Consider the following 19,199-nt stretch of genomic DNA (forward strand, 5'->3'; position numbering starts at 1 on the left):
ATTTTGACCTGTTTTTTTATTGGTGCACATTTTTCTCGACCTCATTCTTTTGCCAGTTTAAGCCTATTCTCTATGCGATTTAAGTAGCCTTTGCAACTCTACAATACATTTTTACTTTCTTCAATAGTCTTGACCTATTGAAGTAAGGTGATAATCACATTTTATAACAACTTCATTCAAGTCATGCACAGAACAGATCTGAAGTTTCTTACCTTTATCTTACAGCAAAGAAGATGGTGAAAACGGTTCTCCTTTGACTCTGCGACCAAAGTACGCTTTTGTAGTCAAGCGAAGACATTGTTGTATCTAATTGTCTTCTGCCCACACAACTAGATGAAGCATTCCCGACCATTTCATATCACTTTTTTAGTTCCTTTAAAAAGCGGTAACATCGCGGACAACTTTTGTATTAAAGCAGGAACCGGACGGCATTCATTGAGGGCATTGAGTGATCCGGGAAAAAACGATAGGGAAGCCCCGGTGATTACCTTGATTCGTCTCAGAGGGAAAACAACAGCCCTTTTATTTTGCATCCACCGAGGATTCAGATTAAAAAGCAGCACATATACCGACTATCATCTCCTCTATCATATATTGTTTATGAATTGAAATAAATCCATCCCAACCATGTGTTTTGGAGACGCCCAAAGAAGAATATAGCACAGTTTTTATGGAGGTGAGGTGTGCAGAAAAAAACTCCATCTGTAACTGCTAATGACATGTTGATCTTTCCTAGCCATATAGGCTTAGAAATTTGAATCACCGGATTTGTCTAAATATATATTCTTATTACCATACTTACGGACTAGATTAACAAGAAATTGTTGGTATCGCTGTAAATACAAATCTAGAATGTCCCATTCATCCGGTCAGTTCTGACAGCCTGCGGTGAAGCCTGTCGATACCGGACGTCGCCAGGAGACTCTCTTCTGTCAAGTTCCTCCCAAAATGGTTTTTGCTTTGATCTATCCGATGTAATTGCCGTTTAACTCTTATCTTTGGACAGAAATTTGATTTTGCCTGCCGGTGATATGAGTATGAGCGTTGTATGATGGGACAGTGATGTTGAGGGATGATCGGACAGACCAAACTGCCCGCTGGTACCACGTGACAACCGCTGGGGACAGGCATAAGTAGACACTTCGCTAAAATAAGAAAAAAGAAGCAAAAATCGTGTCACGGACAGCTTATGTGTTGGTCAGTGATGTTGTCCATTGTTGCGCCTCTTACAAGTACTTATAACCGATTTAGCCACATTAATGATGAAAGTCCTTTATTCATTGCTTTGAAAGACCAAGCACAGGTCGTCTCTCGAATGAGTTGATAAACATGTAACAACCAAATATAGGAAAGTATAGACCACAATAAAGTTAAACGTGCATAGTATACATGAAACTTCTGAAAGTGCGTCTCAGATTTATATACAGAGTATATATACAAACGTATGCCTGTGTGACAGACATAACTCTTTGAACCACAGAATAGGCACCCCGGTACTTTTGGTGTTGTATTGTTGTCAATTTATTATTGCTTCTCTAACAAGTACTTATTTAAGTTATAACCAAAAGAGTGCGGCTCAGATTTATTTATGGAGGTTCCTATATAGTATATACACACATGTGTGACGGACAAAATGAATGAATGAAGTTTTATTGCTCGACTATTTTACAAGGTATACAACGACTAATCTGTCCTACATTTATGACTACAAAATATTATCGATACTGGTATAGCTGTTCTTAGCCACAGAACAGGCACCCAGGTACCTCCTGTTGTATTGTCAAAGAGAAAGTGAGTACGTGCCAAGGTGTGATTGTGTTGTAGTGCATGTGTGATCGCAGTGCCGGTGGAACTGACAGCTGATATATGACAGGTGTAGGCGGAGTTTGGCCCGGCCGGACGCCCCATCTGTTTCCCGCGCCCAGTTATATCCCTGGACCGAGACGACACGATCGGTCAATTACCGTGATATATGTGCTGGGGGAAAGGTTAAGCAGTACTGCTAGTTACATTGAAATATTGTGGATGTCAGTAACACAATATTTATTGGTGTATCTCCGAGCGGGCACCTCAAAAAATTCAGCAGCAAAATTAATAACGGGGAGCTCAGGGGTTATGCAGCGGTCTTGGTCCCTAGCCACCCTTAGCGGCCTGAACTTTCGATTTTTTCGCGGTTTTTCTTCCCATTAGTTCACGGCGCGTGGCGGCGCCCTCCACTCACGCAGTGGCGAATCTCATTGATGGAACCAACCCATCTTCTAGGTCATCTTCCCGAGGCCAGATATCTGCGCACGTTATCACATGGCTGTGACAGCATGCGACGCGCAGGTAGAAACAGACAGCGAGTTTTTACACGCCGTGTATACCTTGGCGTCTCGCTTATTTTTCAATCAATTTTCACTGCGCCCCTTCGCAAAATGTTGTTCCCGACGATCGAAGACGTCATTTACATCGACACAATTGAGAGAAGGGGTGTATTATCCCCGTGTTTCTAATACATCCTGCAGAGAGGGAAGCAGGCTCAATACCAATAAAGTAGGATGGAGAAGTGCTTCCGTTGGACATTTTCCTGGAGATAGTGAAGGCCAGTTCTGCCCCACAAGTCATTCCTACAGGAGAGATCTTCATTTGCCCGTGCGGAAGCCGCTTAGCTGCATTGGAGAGTCCCTTCACGCCCCTAGTCATTTTACGGCGTCGGTCGCGCGCTGCCAGCGGCTCAGCGGTAAAGGCCAGTGATTTGATCAAATGTGGCTGTGGCTAAAGGGAGACAAATGGGCAAAACCTGTCCCAGCCAACTTGTACAGTTTTAACGGGCCGTTGCACCGCAATGGAAACAAAACGAGTGCGTGCGGGAATGGACTAAAAATCACTCCACGCAGTCGGCACAAATCCCATTAATTTTTCCAAATCTCGTCAATTTTCCGAGCTTACCTCTTCCCCGGCCCAGCGGATATCGGAAACGCGAAAACGGTCGCGTTTAGATAAGTGTAGGGTCGGGAGTGGGATTGGACATGGCGATGTGAGAATAATGAAATGTGTCACACACGTGCGGTTTGACCCTCCGCCTTTGACTCTGTTAATTCTATGCCGGTCTGTCATTTGTGTTGTCGCAAAACGCTCCTCACGGAGGCCGCTGGATGTTTCAGCAGACAAGTCATATGGTAACTACCACCAAGCCCGCTCCACGATCATTTAATTTGTGTGTTTGGGTTTTTAAATGATGAAATAAGAACGCGACTGCCACGTGCCTTCTTCGGTTCAGTACACAGAAAAGTTTTCCGCATTTATATACACAAACCCCCCTCTATGGCACTGGTAGTTGGTGATAAATAACTCCCAATTTACTTTCAGCTAAACTGCTGAAAGCAGGTTGCGTTCTTAGCAGTTGTGGTGTAATCTCGGTCATGGGAAAGGAACAAAACTCAAAACAGATGGAGGAGGTATACGTCAATTCAAACCAGCCTTCTAACTGTTTAACTTGAAAAAGGACAACGGGTGAATTAGCGATGTACTGACCCACTACGGCCCGTAGCTGTTTACAAATTTGGAGCAAATTATCACGAAAGTTCAAGTTGCTTTGTGCAGAGGATTTACCCTGCCAAAGAATGCGTTCTAACAGTCTGACTAGGAGTAATTGCGGCCCATAGGTGGTGGTTACAAGCTCAACAGCTCGTCAGAAGTGCGGTGGAGTGCGCCTTATACTTCCTTGTTTACTTTCGGCCCATGCAGAAATTGTTGTTGTCTAAACATATTCGGGATTAATTATGTAAATATCTGCATTAGCCAGACTTTTGATTGGATAAGATGACGATTACGTGCTCCGCAAAGGAAGCTAGTGACGTGTATTGATCGCGAACCTACGGGGGGTGTAATTGATTAGCGTAGTAATGATTCACGGGGCGATGTGATTGGTCGTGTAGAACTCCAGACATGCCCAGCTGCCTTATATGGCGAAAATGAAGCGTCTATTGGCTGTCAAACGCAGGCCCCTAGGGATATTCACCCTCCCTTGGGACATCGCTCCCATTGGGAAAAGCGAGCTACACGGGAACACTTGAAGCAAACAAAAGCCGCCCCCACGAGACCTAGGCCCCAAATCGGATCTCCGAGTGCAAGGCTACACTTCAATGGTAATCATTTTAGCTCATCTGTCGTTCAGTACGTTCTGCGGCCCAACAGCTTTATCACTGAATTTGTACTTTTTCCCCGATCGCATGTTGTATGAAAGAGGTCGTCCCGCGCTCGTAGGTTTCCATCCCGCATCCAAGCTGGATATAATTTCTGCGAATGTAATTTTTCCGCCGCTCGTCGTGTGATGATCGAGTGAGCGTGTCCGTGTTGTTGTTGTACACGCGAGGTCCTTGTCTGTAGTTAATACAGTTAATGTTGACCGTGGTTTCCAAAGATCGTATCCTCGGAGTCGTTGAAGTTGTTTGGTTTGGGTTAAAGCAGGGAAAAGTTGCGATCTTTGGGTGTTGAGGAATTGTTCATGTTTGACATTCAGGATACGTTACCGCGAGGGACCACAACGCTGAAAGAAGAACCTCTCGGAAGCCAGATCGGTAGCGTACGCAACTGGATGCAGCCGTCCATCGTCGACCAGACCGCCACGAGGTACCGTACTCACACATTTGCCTTCCTCGGGCCCTCGGGCCCCTATCCCGGCCCAATGTAGTCCATGCTTACGATGTTTCACCGATGATGGCCACACGTGGTCTTGTTATTATGAGTTGAGACATGGTCTTTACCGTCCCGTACCATCTCACTTCCCCTTCAGCGGGTCTGTAGGACTTGCCCGGGCACACTTCGAGAAACAGCCGCCAAGCAATCTTCGAAAGAGCAACTTCTTCCACTTCGTTATAGCCCTGTATGACCGCCAAGGCCAGCCCGTCGAAATTGAGCGGACGGCGTTCATCGACTTCGTGGAGAAAGACAGGGTACGTAGTCGTTTCCGCGGGCAGTCCTGCTAGCCGTACCGCGGCGCCGTCCGTTGTTCTTCTACCTCCGCTGTACTTGCGGGACCGCAGCTGGTTCTTTGGGGAACAATCTTTATTGTGCTACGGGACGCTCCCCACTGATTAATCGCAACATAAACCCAGTGTATCTGTGAATGAATCCCACAGCACATGTAATATTTAGTTGACTGGTGAGACTCCTGTTATATTTTTCTGACTTCCACGTACATGAACCTTGACGCTATTATGGATATCGTGTGTAACGTTATTACAATAGCAATAATACCACCGGGCTATCCGATTGTCTGTCAGTGTTGTGAGTTTATTTTCCAACTACCGACACCCATTGTAGATTTCTCCTCAGGAAACTGCCGGAGAAAATACCAGGAATGGCATCCACTACCGACTGCAGCTTCTCTACAGTAACGGTAAGTCGTGTGACTCATATTTTTGCCCCGATCTTTCCTGGTCTCCTTCCTGTCTTGCCCCGGGGCGTGGATCAATTTCAGGAGCGAAAACTGGAGCCAGGACTCGACTAACATGATCGTAGAGACCGCATTGGCTTCCGACCGGGTCTCAGTGGATGTCACTATGTTGCCAAATGGCGCAAATGTACACGAGAAAAGTAACAACAATGTAACAGGCGTTGAGCGGACCGCTATTGTTTGTGTACGTTGATGCAGGGCTTCCTGACCCCGTAACCGTAATGTAAATGTACCACAGACGGGCGCTTCCCACACATTCATCTTGATTTTAGGCCGTACTGAGAAGCCCTCCGTAAATTTGTCCGTCATATTGAAGGATCGACAATCACATGTAAGCCCAGTGTTAGTCTAAGGAAAAAGGGGAAGCCCCTCGGAGGTAAATATTGTGAGAATTGACGCACGCCCTCTACACCTCACATGTATGCCACCGGGTCGGCCCTCCTCCCTTCTCGGGCGACCTGCTTCCCTTTACTGCACGCTTCAGCGTGCATCGTTCCCTTGACCTCATGGTCCAACGGGCTCCCAGTACGACTGATATCCAAGTCTACAAGATCTCCAACATAACGAGCGGAATTCCGCTCAGTACGGCCCAGGCCGAACGAAGGGTTTCCCCTGTCAATTTTAGCCGTGATAAATATTCATTTGAGAGCTGAAGTGAGATTTCGATCTCGCTATACGCATTAAACTAATTTTGACGGCATTTTTCTGGTGTGTGCCCTGTATCCTGTTCAGGCGTGCGGACGGAACAAGACCTCTATGTTCGGTTGATCGACAGCATGACCAAGCAGGTAAAGAAGCATTCACAGTGCAATTATTTCCCCTTACACACTACAATGTCATTGTCTGCTTCATTTTCTATGCAAGTCTGCCATGTTATCAACGCCCCACATACTGTCAAGGATGCTAGGACCATCTAGGGGTTAGTCTTCTTCGATCTGTGCGGCTAGCGTATTTCTCAGCAGCATGATCTTAGGACAGCATTGATGCAGGCTTGTCTACAGCATTGCCCCTAGCAAGCTCGGTTATTCTAGATTTAAGGCTAAACATTGTAATTACTTGGTTAGCCATCTGGGCTTGGCACCCTATTTGGAATCCCTGAGTGTATCTAGAGGTAGCAGAAGATGGTGTTGACCTGAAGAGGCAGAGGCAATAAATCTTGGGGAGTAGGAAGTAGTGAGAGATTAGAGGGGATAAGTATGTGTGGAGAGGCAATCAGTGAGATGGCACATGTTACATGCATGTTCCCCACACACCTTGGAGTGCCTGGACCCACCGAAAAAAGGAGAAATCTATATTTGTATGAATAACTTTGCACAAAGACGTCTTTGAAATGTTGAGTATATTTCAGATGATGAAAAAATGCTCTAATTCAGGATCATATTGTATTTGGAAATAAAAATTTTTGAAAATACATCATCCAAAGTTGGGAAAATTCTCACCATGAAAACAATAGCAAAGTTTCTTTTTTTATGAAGCACCTATTGTGCAAGTAAGTTGTCCCAAATATTTTTAATCAATACCGGCTATGAATAAAAGAAAAAAAATTAAATTGGCAGTTTAGAGTGAAATCTGAACATTTATGTTTACATAACAAAGCATGTTTGTGTTTTAATATAGGAAAATATTTGGACTATGATCATGTTTATATTTTGCAATTGCAACAGTTTTGATATTTTTCACTCACATTTGGCCGAGTAGCAGCTCCTAACTAAGACAAATGACTTGCCAGCCAAGCGGTACATTTGTGTCTGTAAGAACAGTTGCCGGCCACACCTCTATGGCCTTTGTTGTCCTGGCTTGTGGCTATTGTCACTGGGGCATTGTTGTCTGGAATTGGGAACGTGCACAACCCCTTGACATGTCACGTTCTGGGTGTGTGGTTGTTGCTATCAAAAAAGCTTCCATTCACATGTGAGAAGATTGCTTTAAGGGCCCTTCACATGGAGGGTATCATTGTTAAGTACAGGGAACTTAATTCACGCATTCATAACACTATAGAACATGATATTAAAAATATAATGGTGCTTTCTCATCTGTTGTTGTGATGTGCATTATTACTGAGAATGAAGCGAGGAATGCAGCATTTGTGAACAATCTGTACATTTCTGTCTTGCTGCAATATTTCTGAACATGTGGAATGCTGTGTTGAAGGGAAATATCGGGATATTATAAAAAAATATAAGGTTGCAAATGTACCTCTCAAGTGCGTCATGTGTCGTTTTGCAATCAACAATATGACGCTGCTGCCAATTGGCTGTTTTGTGGAAACAGTATTAAAGGATGCGATGGAAGAGGTTATGGTGTGATATGTTGGTTGGTTGCTTGTGCCGTACATACAAAGTGCATGATGTAGAATATAAATACCAGTGTTTGCACGCTCACAATGCATGCTCCCTCCTGCCCTACATCTTACAGGCTATCGTGTACGAGGGACAAGACAAAAACCCTGAAATGCAACGGGTCTTGCTCACTCATGAAATAATGTGCAGGTTAGTATTTGCCGTTTTCTCCTTGCCAGTTGTAAATCCTACGAATGTATGCAGTATTCATATTGCTTGCTGCTGACAACTTTACATATGCTTCATTGTGTAGAGTCACTAATTGCCTATAGCTGGACCTCCCATCTGCCATATGGACCTGAATTTCACGTTTTTTTCCTGTTTTTCTTGCAGCCGGTGTTGCGACAAAAAGAGCTGTGGAAACCGCAATGAAACACCTTCAGACCCTGTCATTATCGACAGGTAAGGAGCAAACACCTTTTTAAAGACAAATATCATGATTAAAGTAAAGTGTATTGTGTGCCACAGACGACCACCGAATTTTCACCAAGGGGGGCAGCAGCAAATTCCGAATATTCCTTTCTTTGTTTCACTCTTTGTTGGGCTGTGATTGAAGACAGTGAAATCAAGCGCCTGTACTATGCCTTGGGACAAATTCACTATCTAGGCCCGAGTTATCATCTAATCCTTCCAGTGGCTTGAAAAGGATTTTCCAATATAGAAACCAATTGCAGAAAGCATTGGCTAAATTGGCAGTGGCTATCAGACTCTGCCATCACAGCTGAAGCTGGAATTATGCTGGCATGGTTACAGCAGCGCAGATATAATGATAATTCATAATGTTGTGATTCAAGCATTTGTGTATAAACATCGTTACCACACAGTTGATTTTATTCTATGCAGTATGTCCTTATGGGAAACTGAATTATGCATAGTTCACCACAGGAAGTTGTGACACAGAGCAATGTTTTGATCTGAAGTGGGATGGATTCAGGTGGTTGTCAAATGGTGTGTATAAGTAGTTTGGACCCAAGGAAGACAGCAGATCTTTCATTATCATTATGGTAGTACTCACCAAGAGGGCTTGTGCTGCAAGTCTTGATTTGTTATCAGATATCAACAATTTTCCCCGCCTATCAGCTATAATTTTTGGTAGACGGTGAGATTGTGGCCAGACAGTGCAATATTTGACTTGCTGGAACCTCATCCTTGATCTTTTCTGATTATCTCTCTTTCCATGAAACAAAAGGTAACAGTTAGCAAACATTGTTTATTTTACTTCCATTTCCAACATGAAGATGTATGGTTTTAGTGTGGCTGTTTTGTGTGTAATATTGTGTTTTTTCTGCCATGGAGGCAATTTTGGAAATTCCTTTGTAAGATACCTTTGCCTGTTTAGCAGATTCGAATCCAAACAATGTATCCATGAGGCCATCTGGACAGTTGTTCCCTTATTAAGATATTGAGCAGACGTGTTGGTCCTGTAGAGGATTTAAGCGAACCGGAAAGATAGGGTTACTTTGAAACAGAAGCTTCGCCAGGAATAAACATGAAAATACATCATAAGTTGTTCGTATTTTGAAGGATATGTGAGAATGTGGATGGTTCATATCCCTTTGTCTCTTGATGCAGTGGGGTGATGTAAAAGAGGCAATTTTTTCAAGATAGGGAATTGTTCTAGACATTATAGGCTGATATCAGCCTTGTCCTTGTTTAATTTTTGTGACTGTATGTGGAGCACATCTCAGATATTCATCAGAAATGGTCTCTAAAAAAGTCCTAAACCCAGGTGACTCCTGCTACACACTGGGCCATGGTCGCGTGTTGCACTCTTTGTCTCCTAACTCATTTCTTACTTGCAGGGTCAGGCACTAGTGACCTTTAGCGGCACCAGTACCATGAATTATTTATAAGGCAAAATTATTAGAAATGTACACAGTTGTGTTTTGGGAACATTGGCTTGCCTGTTCCATTTGGGTGTTCTCTGCACCTGTCATGCAATTAGTGCGTTATAATGTTCGTGTTGTGCCCAATTTGGTAGCACTCATTATCTTCTGTAATTTGGACTCATTATGAAATGATCGTACAGGATTGTGACAGCAGTAGTCAGTGTTATATTATACGACATTGTCATGTTATTGTTCTCGTGTGTTTTTAAATCGCATATATTTTTGGGGGTTTGTGTGCAACTGTTGCCAGGGTGAATATGTCTGGATAGCATGGTTGCTATCTGTTTCTGCCTGAGTGTGTTGAAACATCTGTATGCTGAGTTCTGCTGCTGACAGCCAGAAGGAGGTGTACTCCCCTTTTTTTCAGTCTTCCTCTTGAAACCCATCTGAACAGTCATGGAATTTCTTTGCCCACTCCAACTTTGTTTTTTGTTTGTTTTGGTCTATTTGGCTTCATGCTTTGGCTCCTTGTGGCCTAAAGGGTTCATTAGTTTGATAATAATATTTTTGCATGTAGTAATACTGTTGTATCCATGTACTCAGTAGAAGTTTGGAATAGGTTCAACTTCCAAGTCACAAGTTTACCTTGTCTGCAAAAATATTCTATTCTAGTAGTCAGGTATTGTTTGGGTATTGTTTAGCCCCATAGTGACCATACTGCCAGAGGAAAAATCTGTTCTAAAGAAGCAGTAGCAGTGATCCTTCCCAGATAGAAATGTGATGGGAAGAGTTCATATTCATTGGAAAGCATTTTGTCTAAATTGAATCTACAATTGTTGTATCCCACAAGTGACCACAATTTGGCCCACTGGGGCTATAATTAGTTAGGACATAGGGAAGGATCATCACCCTCTTGGCAGGCCTTGACTCACTTTTTCACAAACCTGTCCTGTTAAAGCAGTAGTACGTATTGTTAGATATTTGGTCATGCTAGCCTATGTATGATTCAAGCATCACCAGCGAAGTGTTGGCTTTCCTCTCTGGCAGTTCTTAAGTTGAGATTTATTTTTCAGCCCTTATCTGTTGGCCTGCTTCCGTTGCCAGTTAAGGATCTTCAGCAGTGCCTTGGTGTTGATTGTTTACTTGGAGAGAAATCTAGGACGCCCCAGCTCTAATGTCTTATCAATTTTTAAAGAGCAGAGAGCGGCCTATCACCCTTCCATACCAACCAAATCCATCACCAGGGAATTAAGCCAGCTCACTTGTTGAGCCAGCATTCAAAGGAGCCCGCCAAAATCCATTGCTTAAAAGCCATCTGAAAAGGTCTGAGGTTGCCCCTGTCCATTTCAGGGGGCCAGCATAAAGTCGGCTCCCTCCCTTTGCATGCTACCATTATTAATGTATTAGAGTTCTTTTGTGGTGGAGTCATTAGCTTGTTGAGCACTATTTTGATAATGCATGGTGCGGGGAGCAGGTGAGGGAACTTAATTGCTCCGTGCACGTAAAAATGGTTTATGGGCTGTTAAGGATGCAATTGTGCTGACTCCTCATCAAATCTGGCTTTCTCCAGTATACAGTTAGAATTGTCTGCCTTTGTTTATGTGGACTGACAACATTAAGTATGTCTATGTACATAGCAAACAGCCCTTCAGCTTCCTGACTTTTAAGTACCCACTTGAACATTTTTCCCCAGGCTATACACATTGTTACATGCCCTCCCAGTACCTGGTATTGTAACATTGTTATGTCATTAGCATGTGACACCAGCTCCACCATTGTGACCTGTCAAAACTTGGCTATGACACCAAAAAAAGGAAATCTCAGTTTCTGGTGTGTGGATACTGGTACCCAAAACAACTGTCATTGCATTTGGACATATGAGAAGGTTGCCTTGCTATGGAGGGATAAACTAATCATCAAATTGGATTGGGAAATTAGATTGGTGGATTATCCAACTTTCTTTATGTATTCGGTTGCAGTTTCATACACGGGTAGAATTAAAACACATAAATACTACATGTACCATTGTTTTTACCATGACCATAGTAGGATTGTTACACATGCAAGAAATGGTTGATCTGGGTGTTCTTTGTTCCCCTCTCCTGCTGTGCCCATGGAACAATAGGAAAGCGTTTTTCTCCTCTGCACCTTTTTTCATGTAATGCAACTGTTTTGCATGTATCCTTGTATTTCCAGTTTCTGGAGGGGTGGGGTGTCTGGGATTTGCATTTCACAGATAATTTTGCCCCCTCCTGCTTTTGTTATTTTATCTGAGCAGGACTGCCTATTTTGAATAGAAATTGTCTTAAATCATGGGCAAATGAATATTCATGACAGGCATTTTTTCCACAACAATAACCTAGCCAATATTAATGCATTATTTTCAAGTCAGCCAATTATAGGCCTACTTAAGTTAATCTTGATTTCTCACTAAAATTGTGTTGACAAGAAAATTGCCAATGCGAGATGGTCAGTATGTCAAAACAATGGCTTTGGACAAGTTTGGTAGCATGAAGTGAGCAGTGTTACAACATATACAAGACCTAGCATTGTTAGGCTGTGTTTTCGTACACTGGCTCTTCATGGTTTGATGAATATTACAAATCCCAAAATTGGAGGAGGACACAGAGAAAAATGTCATCTGGGTTTTAGTCCAAGCTGTTAAAAGTAGAGATAATTAATGGGAATAGTACTTCCTGTCTCTGTTATCACATCTGTGTCCCTGTCAAACAGCAGATAATGGTGGCTTGCACCATGGCTGTTCCCAGCCAGCCTCGGGACACTCTCCTATCAATCCCAATGGCAAACTCACCCATGCAGAAAGGACTTCATTACTGACATTAGCTACTGCTGTATTAGAAACTTGTGCCTGAAAAATAAATATAAAGTATAACTTTAGAGTTTACCTCTGTTTGTAATTTAACAATTAATGGACACGACAATAAGACTATTGGGTAAAATTGTCTGTAGTTGGTCAGAAACTTAGCTAAATTTTGTAATAAGTGACTGACTCATTACAGGTACTAGTATGTCTTCTTGTAAGTCTCTCTCCTATGTTTGAGAATTAAAACCACAACATGCTTATAACATGCACAGAGAACTGGAAAACAGCCGATACCACCCAAATAGACTAAAGTACAATTTCTGAGGGTCATTTTTCTGTTGAGCTTGTAACTTACAGGAGGCAAGAAAATAACAAGCAAGATTTGTTTTCTGCTGAAGGGAAGGATGCATTGAAGGAATGTTTTCATTAGGAGGTTCTGCCCAGATGGAACACCTCAGAAATAATCAGAACCAGAACAGCCCCCAGTGTACATGATCCACCTTTCCTTTTATTGGAAAGATGATATCAGAGGTTAGTTACTGGGGAGAGGGTCTTCTGTGATACAACTTTTCTGCAGACAATTTCCTTCAGTTGATAAAAAAAGGGAGCTGGTAGAAATGGACTCTCAGTAGCAGATGAAACTCTACATCCATTGTTTGTAGCCCTTCCTGACCCATGTGCTGATATATTGTGCTCCAAGGAACAATTATATGCTTGTGTTGTACAACATTTTTGCCGGGCTGTTTTGGGAGAAGCATCTAAGGTTTAGCCCCTTTCTCAGTTTCAAAGGGACTGTTCAGGCCATCAGGCCTACTGGTGACATACATGGTGCACCTTCCCTTCCTTCTGCTGGGAGCCAAGTTTGGCCAACCAGCCATACGGTATAGTCCATGTCCTTCACCCATGTGCACTTTCTCAATGTGAGTCTTCCTGGTGCTGGGTTTCCTGACAAGTCCAAATGGTGGCATCCCCTTGTTTATATGTTGTTGGTGAAAATTGTACTCCCACCTCACTCCCTTTGCTTGAGTTTGGAAACAATGCCCCTATTGGAGTAGGTGTCACCAAACTCACAGGGGGCTTGTGTGGTGGGTTGGCCACTATAATGAAAAACACATGTGTGGAGGGATTTTGCTGCTGTGGCCAGGGATACTGGCACCTATCATGATGGACAGCAAGGTTTTTATAGTATTAGGTTTCACCAGTTTCTGATGGAGCTTTGTTTGGAGAACTGAACCAATATAACAAATTTTGGTCTTATCATAAGAGGGTATTTGTTATTTGGACCTGGTATTGTGTCAAGTCAGGTTCAAACTCTCTTGAGATTTTCTACATACATGTTCAGCGATGTAGTAATATATCATAAAAGTTTAAGATTTAGATCAGCTATCAAAAAGTTCAATGGATGCTCCTGATTATGTTGACATTTTAATTAAGACCAAAGGTTTAAATCCCTGGTATTTGTTTTCTTTCTTTTTTTACCTCAACAGGTCTGAAATAGAAGTTTGTTGTAGCATGTTTCTGAAGTACTGGTGCCAACTGTGTCAGTGTTTTTTTAAAACTAGCCTCACACATCGAGTAGTTATAATTAATACCCTTTTTCCAAAGGCTTGTGTTTGCAGTTTTTGTATGTCATGGGACATTTATTCTAAGTATCTTAAGTTTTCACTTAAAATTGAGTAAAGGGCGACAGTCAAAGTAAAGATTGGGAACATGATTTTGCATAGATCTTCCTAGTCATAGTACTCATACGGCAACACCCTTGGATGATTCAAATCAAACTGGACTCCAGTGTGTGTTGGAGGACAGGCTGGTTGTTTGTCATCATAATTGTCAATATTGTCTTTGAAGCAGACTGATACATCCACATGAAGTTAATCTAGCTAACATGGATTATTTTAACCCACCTGACCATCAATATTATACATTGTCTTGTTCTGAGACTTCTAGTGGTTAATCAACTTCAGCCACTGGCATGTTTAAAGCCATGAGACCAGTGTCAGCAGGGAAATGACCCACTGATGTGCTTGAAGACCACCACTTTTATCTTGTAATTTGTCTGCCTTGGCAGGTTGATTTAGACTAACAGGGTTGATAGCATGGGGAGCCCACAGAGGAAAGGAGGGTTTACATGGCTGCTTGAGTTCTGAGCCAACTGACAATTGTTAACAAGTATGTGTGAACTGGTATAAAAACAACTACTGTAAACAAACCCACAACTGCTCTTGTAGTACCTTATGGGTCCCAATGCAAAGGAAGGAAGGTATTAAAAGTGTTTGTGTGTAAAACAAGAAATGACTTTAGTAGTCTCATGTAGAGTTTCTTTTTCCCCACCACCATTTCTGACTTAGCAATCCAAAGTGTAAACTGTAAACAAAGCAAATGCTGCACTCAAGTACCTTATGGGTCCTAGGCAAAGGAAGGATGGTATTCAAAAGCGTTAATTTATGTAAAACAACAGATAATATTAGTAGTCTCGTATAGAGCATTTTTCCCACCACCATTTCCCATCTAGTAATCCAAAGTGTGAAGTTAAAATGGTCACATGGCTGAGTTTTGAGGTTATGATTTCTTAGCTAGATATCAATCCTGAGCAGTTTATGCATGACATCTCATGTTATCAATTACCAAAGGGCTCTACATGGGATCAGCTTGTATCAACCCAGGATAAAACTGGAGACAACAGCGGACTGAATATCAAGATTCCTTTCCTACTTCTTTGCGCATACAGTTTTGCATGGTTCAAGTTGATGGAAGACAATCTGAATGATGACATCATTTTGTAAAATGGTGTGAATCATCTGAACAGATTACTACATACTTAAAAATTCACACAAAAGTTATGCCATTGAAATTGTAGCAGGTTTGACTATTCCAATTTCCGGCCATAGATTCTGGCATAATGTTGTTTCTGAGAGTCTGAGACTCTCTGTGTACGACAGAGTTAATAAAAGATTCTCAGCATATTGGAGTATAGGAGCCATTGTCTGTCTGGACTAAACTTGATATTATCCGATTCCAACAGAGAACCACCCATATGTGGGTAAGATAGAAAAGACCACAAAAATATTAGCATGATTGATGATAATCCTTTATTCAGTAGCATATTCCAATCTCAGTTTAAGTAAAGTTATTTGCTGGAGCTCTGTTTCCTTTCTATGATGTTTGTTCGATTTGTTGTCCTTCATAAACTTCTATACAGAAGTTTTATATGAAGAAAAGTAGTGAGACGAACACACCTTGCCCATGACAAGACAAGCTAAATTGTGTGTTTTGTAGAATACCCAAATGCAGGCAAGTTGTTTATGATTAGTTGACAGTGGTTAATATTACTGCTGCATTATTGTTGACATTCTCTAGCTATTTAGAAGAGCACATGTGCTGTTATCAGGTGGAAAAATCACAGAAGAATGTCTGGGTAAACCATGATAAATTCAGGGCACTGCCTCTTGATTCTGTCAAGGCCAGTAGAGTCTGTAAGTGTACATATCTACAGTTACAAGCAGATAAATCATTCTGGGTCAGTGGGATTCAAAATCTTATTGTCTCATTTTGTAAAATGTGAAAGAATCTAACACATTTATCGAGAAGACTAGGGCTGACCTGGTATGCATGGCACTACTAGCTAACGAAAGCATCATGCCTCAGTCTGACTCTGAGGTCCCCCACTTTACCTTCTTTCAATTCAACATAGTGAATGTACATTTTTGCAGATATGTACAGGTTTAAAAAAAGTCCAGTCTTTTGTGATGTATAGTCTTGCTTTGCTCTCTAGATGATCTCTTCATTCTTCAAGTCTCTTTATGACTCTGTCTACCACACATACCAGTGGCCTGAGATCCTCCAGGTAGATAGGGAAAGAATTACCAACATAAACCACAGGTCCATTGGAGAGATCTGGCCTCTTCAGTTAATGGGCCTACCATCTGAAAATAGGGGTCTCCCCCATTCTAGTCTTTTATATACAGATCAACTTTCTATTCCCATGGATTTTAAGGGTGATTAGATTTCCTTTATTTCAGTAAGTTGTTAGTGTTTAGAGTGATGCTGTTTGATAACAGAAATAGATCCAAGATACTCTAATAGATCTTGTAGAATCTTATGCCAATGAAGGAACTTTTTTCTGTCTTCATTTTAGCTTTTTGCCAGTTCTGACCAAGGGTTAAGATTTCCAGAACATGAGTTGTTGGAACATAGGGGTATCTGGAACATAAAGTTGTCAAATATGGGGGTGTAACCACTACAAGTACAAGGGCACAGCAGCCAGCAAAAGCTCCCTCAGGCTGCTGTCTGCTCTCCCACGTGCTCATGTTTTCTGGACGAGTAGCTTTCCATATAAGGTGTTTCCTGCTCATATGATCATGATCTAGAAGAAAAAGACAATTTGCATATGTAGGTGATGAGCCTGTTTTCCACAGAATGCTGCACAGTATGTTATGTTGCTTCTGATGTTTTCTCTATGCTCTTATGTTTCCTCTGAATTACAGTGAAAACTCCAAACCATGTGACAGTGATCAGTTGTGTGAAGAGCACAATGTAATCACATGATTTACAGGTGGAAACAGTCTGGGCCACATGTCAAATTTTCTAACAGAACTCTTTGCCTTAACATAGATGTGAAGTCATGAAGAGTTTCTTCGTACTTAGTGCAGTTTCCTTTGAGGTGCTCCTCTTTTGAAAGACATCTCTGTACTTTGAAAAGAGAGGGAAATTAACCAGGTTACCCAAATCATCAGTTTTCGTTTTAGATTACTTCTAGAGTCACTAGCAACAGAGGAACAAACTTCTGTGATGCTTTGAGGGAAAGAATCATCTCCTGTGTTTCTTTTACTCATAACCATAATTGTGACTTATCCGTCCTCTAAGTAGGAAGTCTGTTTTGTTAGGCAGACACTAGACTGCTCATAGAAATGCTCTTAATGTTGCTCATCCTGATTTCTGGAGAGCTCTTAACTCTCCCATCTACCTGAAAGAGAGCATGGCTAAGTGTTCTATTTTGGTCGTGTTGACGGGAATTATATATGCGCCTTTTGCACTCCTGGACAAGTGACTCATCAAGCCAGCGATGATGGTGGTGGATTACATTGCAATGCAATATTCTTGCACTTAACGTAAAAGCGAGAGAGGGAAGGATGGACCATTACAAGTACCTGTAAACCACGGGGCAGGAGAGCAGGCATGTAGCAAGTCATCGGGGAGCGATGAGTAAATGAAAGGCAGTGTGGGACTTCTCAAGCAGTTCCCAAAACCAACATCAAATTCTGTTAAAGATATGTCTGTAATCCTGAACCTATTTTGGAGCATACCTTATGTGTTTAATATCTACAACATGTATCCTCAGCATTAAGTATTTTTTCAGAAAGATATGAAAATTGTCCCTTTCTTTGCTTTTTTTGCAACGAAGGATGTGAGGATGCAATTTTTTAAGGAAAGATACGAGTATGGTTTGTTTTCTTTTTTTTTTAAGCTTAAGGAAAGATGCGAGGATGCAATTTTGTAAGATATGAGAATGGTTCTTTTTCGTGGCTTTTGTCAAAGGTGCGATTAGAGAGGGAAGGTGTATTGGTAGGGTAGGTAAATGGATTGAGTGGTGATACTATGTAGGCTCTTGTTGATTAGTTGGCATTGAAGCCTGGGCAAGGGTCAGAGTCTGATAATGGAGTGACCACTCTTTCATTGATCCCTGGCCCTGCCACTCACCGCCATGGCCAGTTTGGCAAAATGTGCGAAAACCGGACATTAGCAAGTTGGAATTGGATATCACCTCGTGACCTCACTCTCTGAACTCCTAACATAAAATAACAAGGTCCCCATTTTCTGAGCAAGGTGAATGGGTGCTTGTGTGTTGAATGCATACACCTTGTTGATATCAAATCATAAATTAGAGCTCGCGATAATGGGGCATCCACATGCTGAGGTGGGAAGATGGTGCGTAATGTTGTTAACGTATTCTGAGCATGCAGCGTTACGGGCTTGTGTTGAGAGCACCAGGGTGGTGAATATGCTGCATGCGATTGTACATTAATGTTACACTAATCATCTGCTTGGGGTTGGGATGGTCGAGATGGTTTCAGTTGCCACGTTCTATCAGCACCTTTTACAAAATGGGCGAACTAGTCAGGTAGAGGAAGGGAAATAAATCATCGGGTTTTTTGGCCAATAGTGTGGAACAAGACTAGGTAGACTGAGCTGTAGGTGTCAAAGAACATGGGGAATGGATTTTACGTATAATGGAAAACATGGCTTTGAATTCAGACTAGCATCATATGGGAGGGTAAAGGTAGCTACACTTGTCTTTTAGTTTGTGGAAGATGATTAGTAGAGAAGAGTAGAGTAAATCCTTCGGCCAGGTAGGAATTCGAGTTTTCAGTTGAGGCTGCTCGTCACTTTACTATCATTTTGGTCTGTGCAGGTTATCCAAAGCTTTGTAGTTGTACATCACAATGTCTTTGCATTTGTTTGCCCACATTAGTTCCACCACTACCCCCTGGCACAATTTTAAGAAAAGTGCTATTTTGTTTCCTCTTGAGGGTTATTATTTGAACAGTTTCACCTATCCACTCAGGGTCTTCCTGCAGAAAATATGGAATAGCAGAGAAAGTTGACCAGTCACATGAATGATGCCACCACAACAAATGAACATAAAAAGGACAGCTCAGCAATATTCCTCTCTGTCTACCAGACAAGAAGGAAACCCTCTCAGGAGGGAACCCACAGGAGGGGGAATGTGACAGGCAGAACAGATAACCTTACAGACACCAACTCACTGG

The 19,199-nt window shown here is 42.1% G+C and overlaps 1 protein-coding gene across 15 annotated transcripts in view; it reads left to right on the plus strand.

The window, feature by feature from the left end:
- LOC109485301 (transcription factor COE3-like) overlaps nt 1-19,199 on the plus strand; it is a 119,785-nt gene that overhangs the window by 59,568 nt on the left and 41,018 nt on the right. For 3 of the 15 annotated variants that reach the window (XM_019788823.1, XM_019788824.1, XM_019788836.1), the window contains exons 1-7: nt 4,128-4,244; nt 4,505-4,614; nt 4,778-4,937; nt 5,320-5,383; nt 6,173-6,228; nt 7,856-7,929; nt 8,113-8,181. In XM_019788823.1, coding sequence (XP_019644382.1) covers nt 4,128-4,244; nt 4,505-4,614; nt 4,778-4,937; nt 5,320-5,383; nt 6,173-6,228; nt 7,856-7,929; nt 8,113-8,181 — 650 coding nt within the window. Of the gene's footprint in view, nt 1-3,980; nt 4,245-4,268; nt 4,615-4,777; nt 4,938-5,307; nt 5,384-6,172; nt 6,229-7,855; nt 7,930-8,112; nt 8,182-19,199 lie in introns of those variants that run through there. The other 12 variants (XM_019788826.1, XM_019788835.1, XM_019788825.1 and 9 more) reach the window with 8 other exon arrangements.

This window comes from Branchiostoma belcheri, unplaced genomic scaffold (assembly GCF_001625305.1).
Source record: "Branchiostoma belcheri isolate BF01 breed outbred unplaced genomic scaffold, Haploidv18h27 scaffold74, whole genome shotgun sequence".
Taxonomy (NCBI): Eukaryota; Metazoa; Chordata; class Leptocardii; order Amphioxiformes; family Branchiostomatidae; genus Branchiostoma; species Branchiostoma belcheri.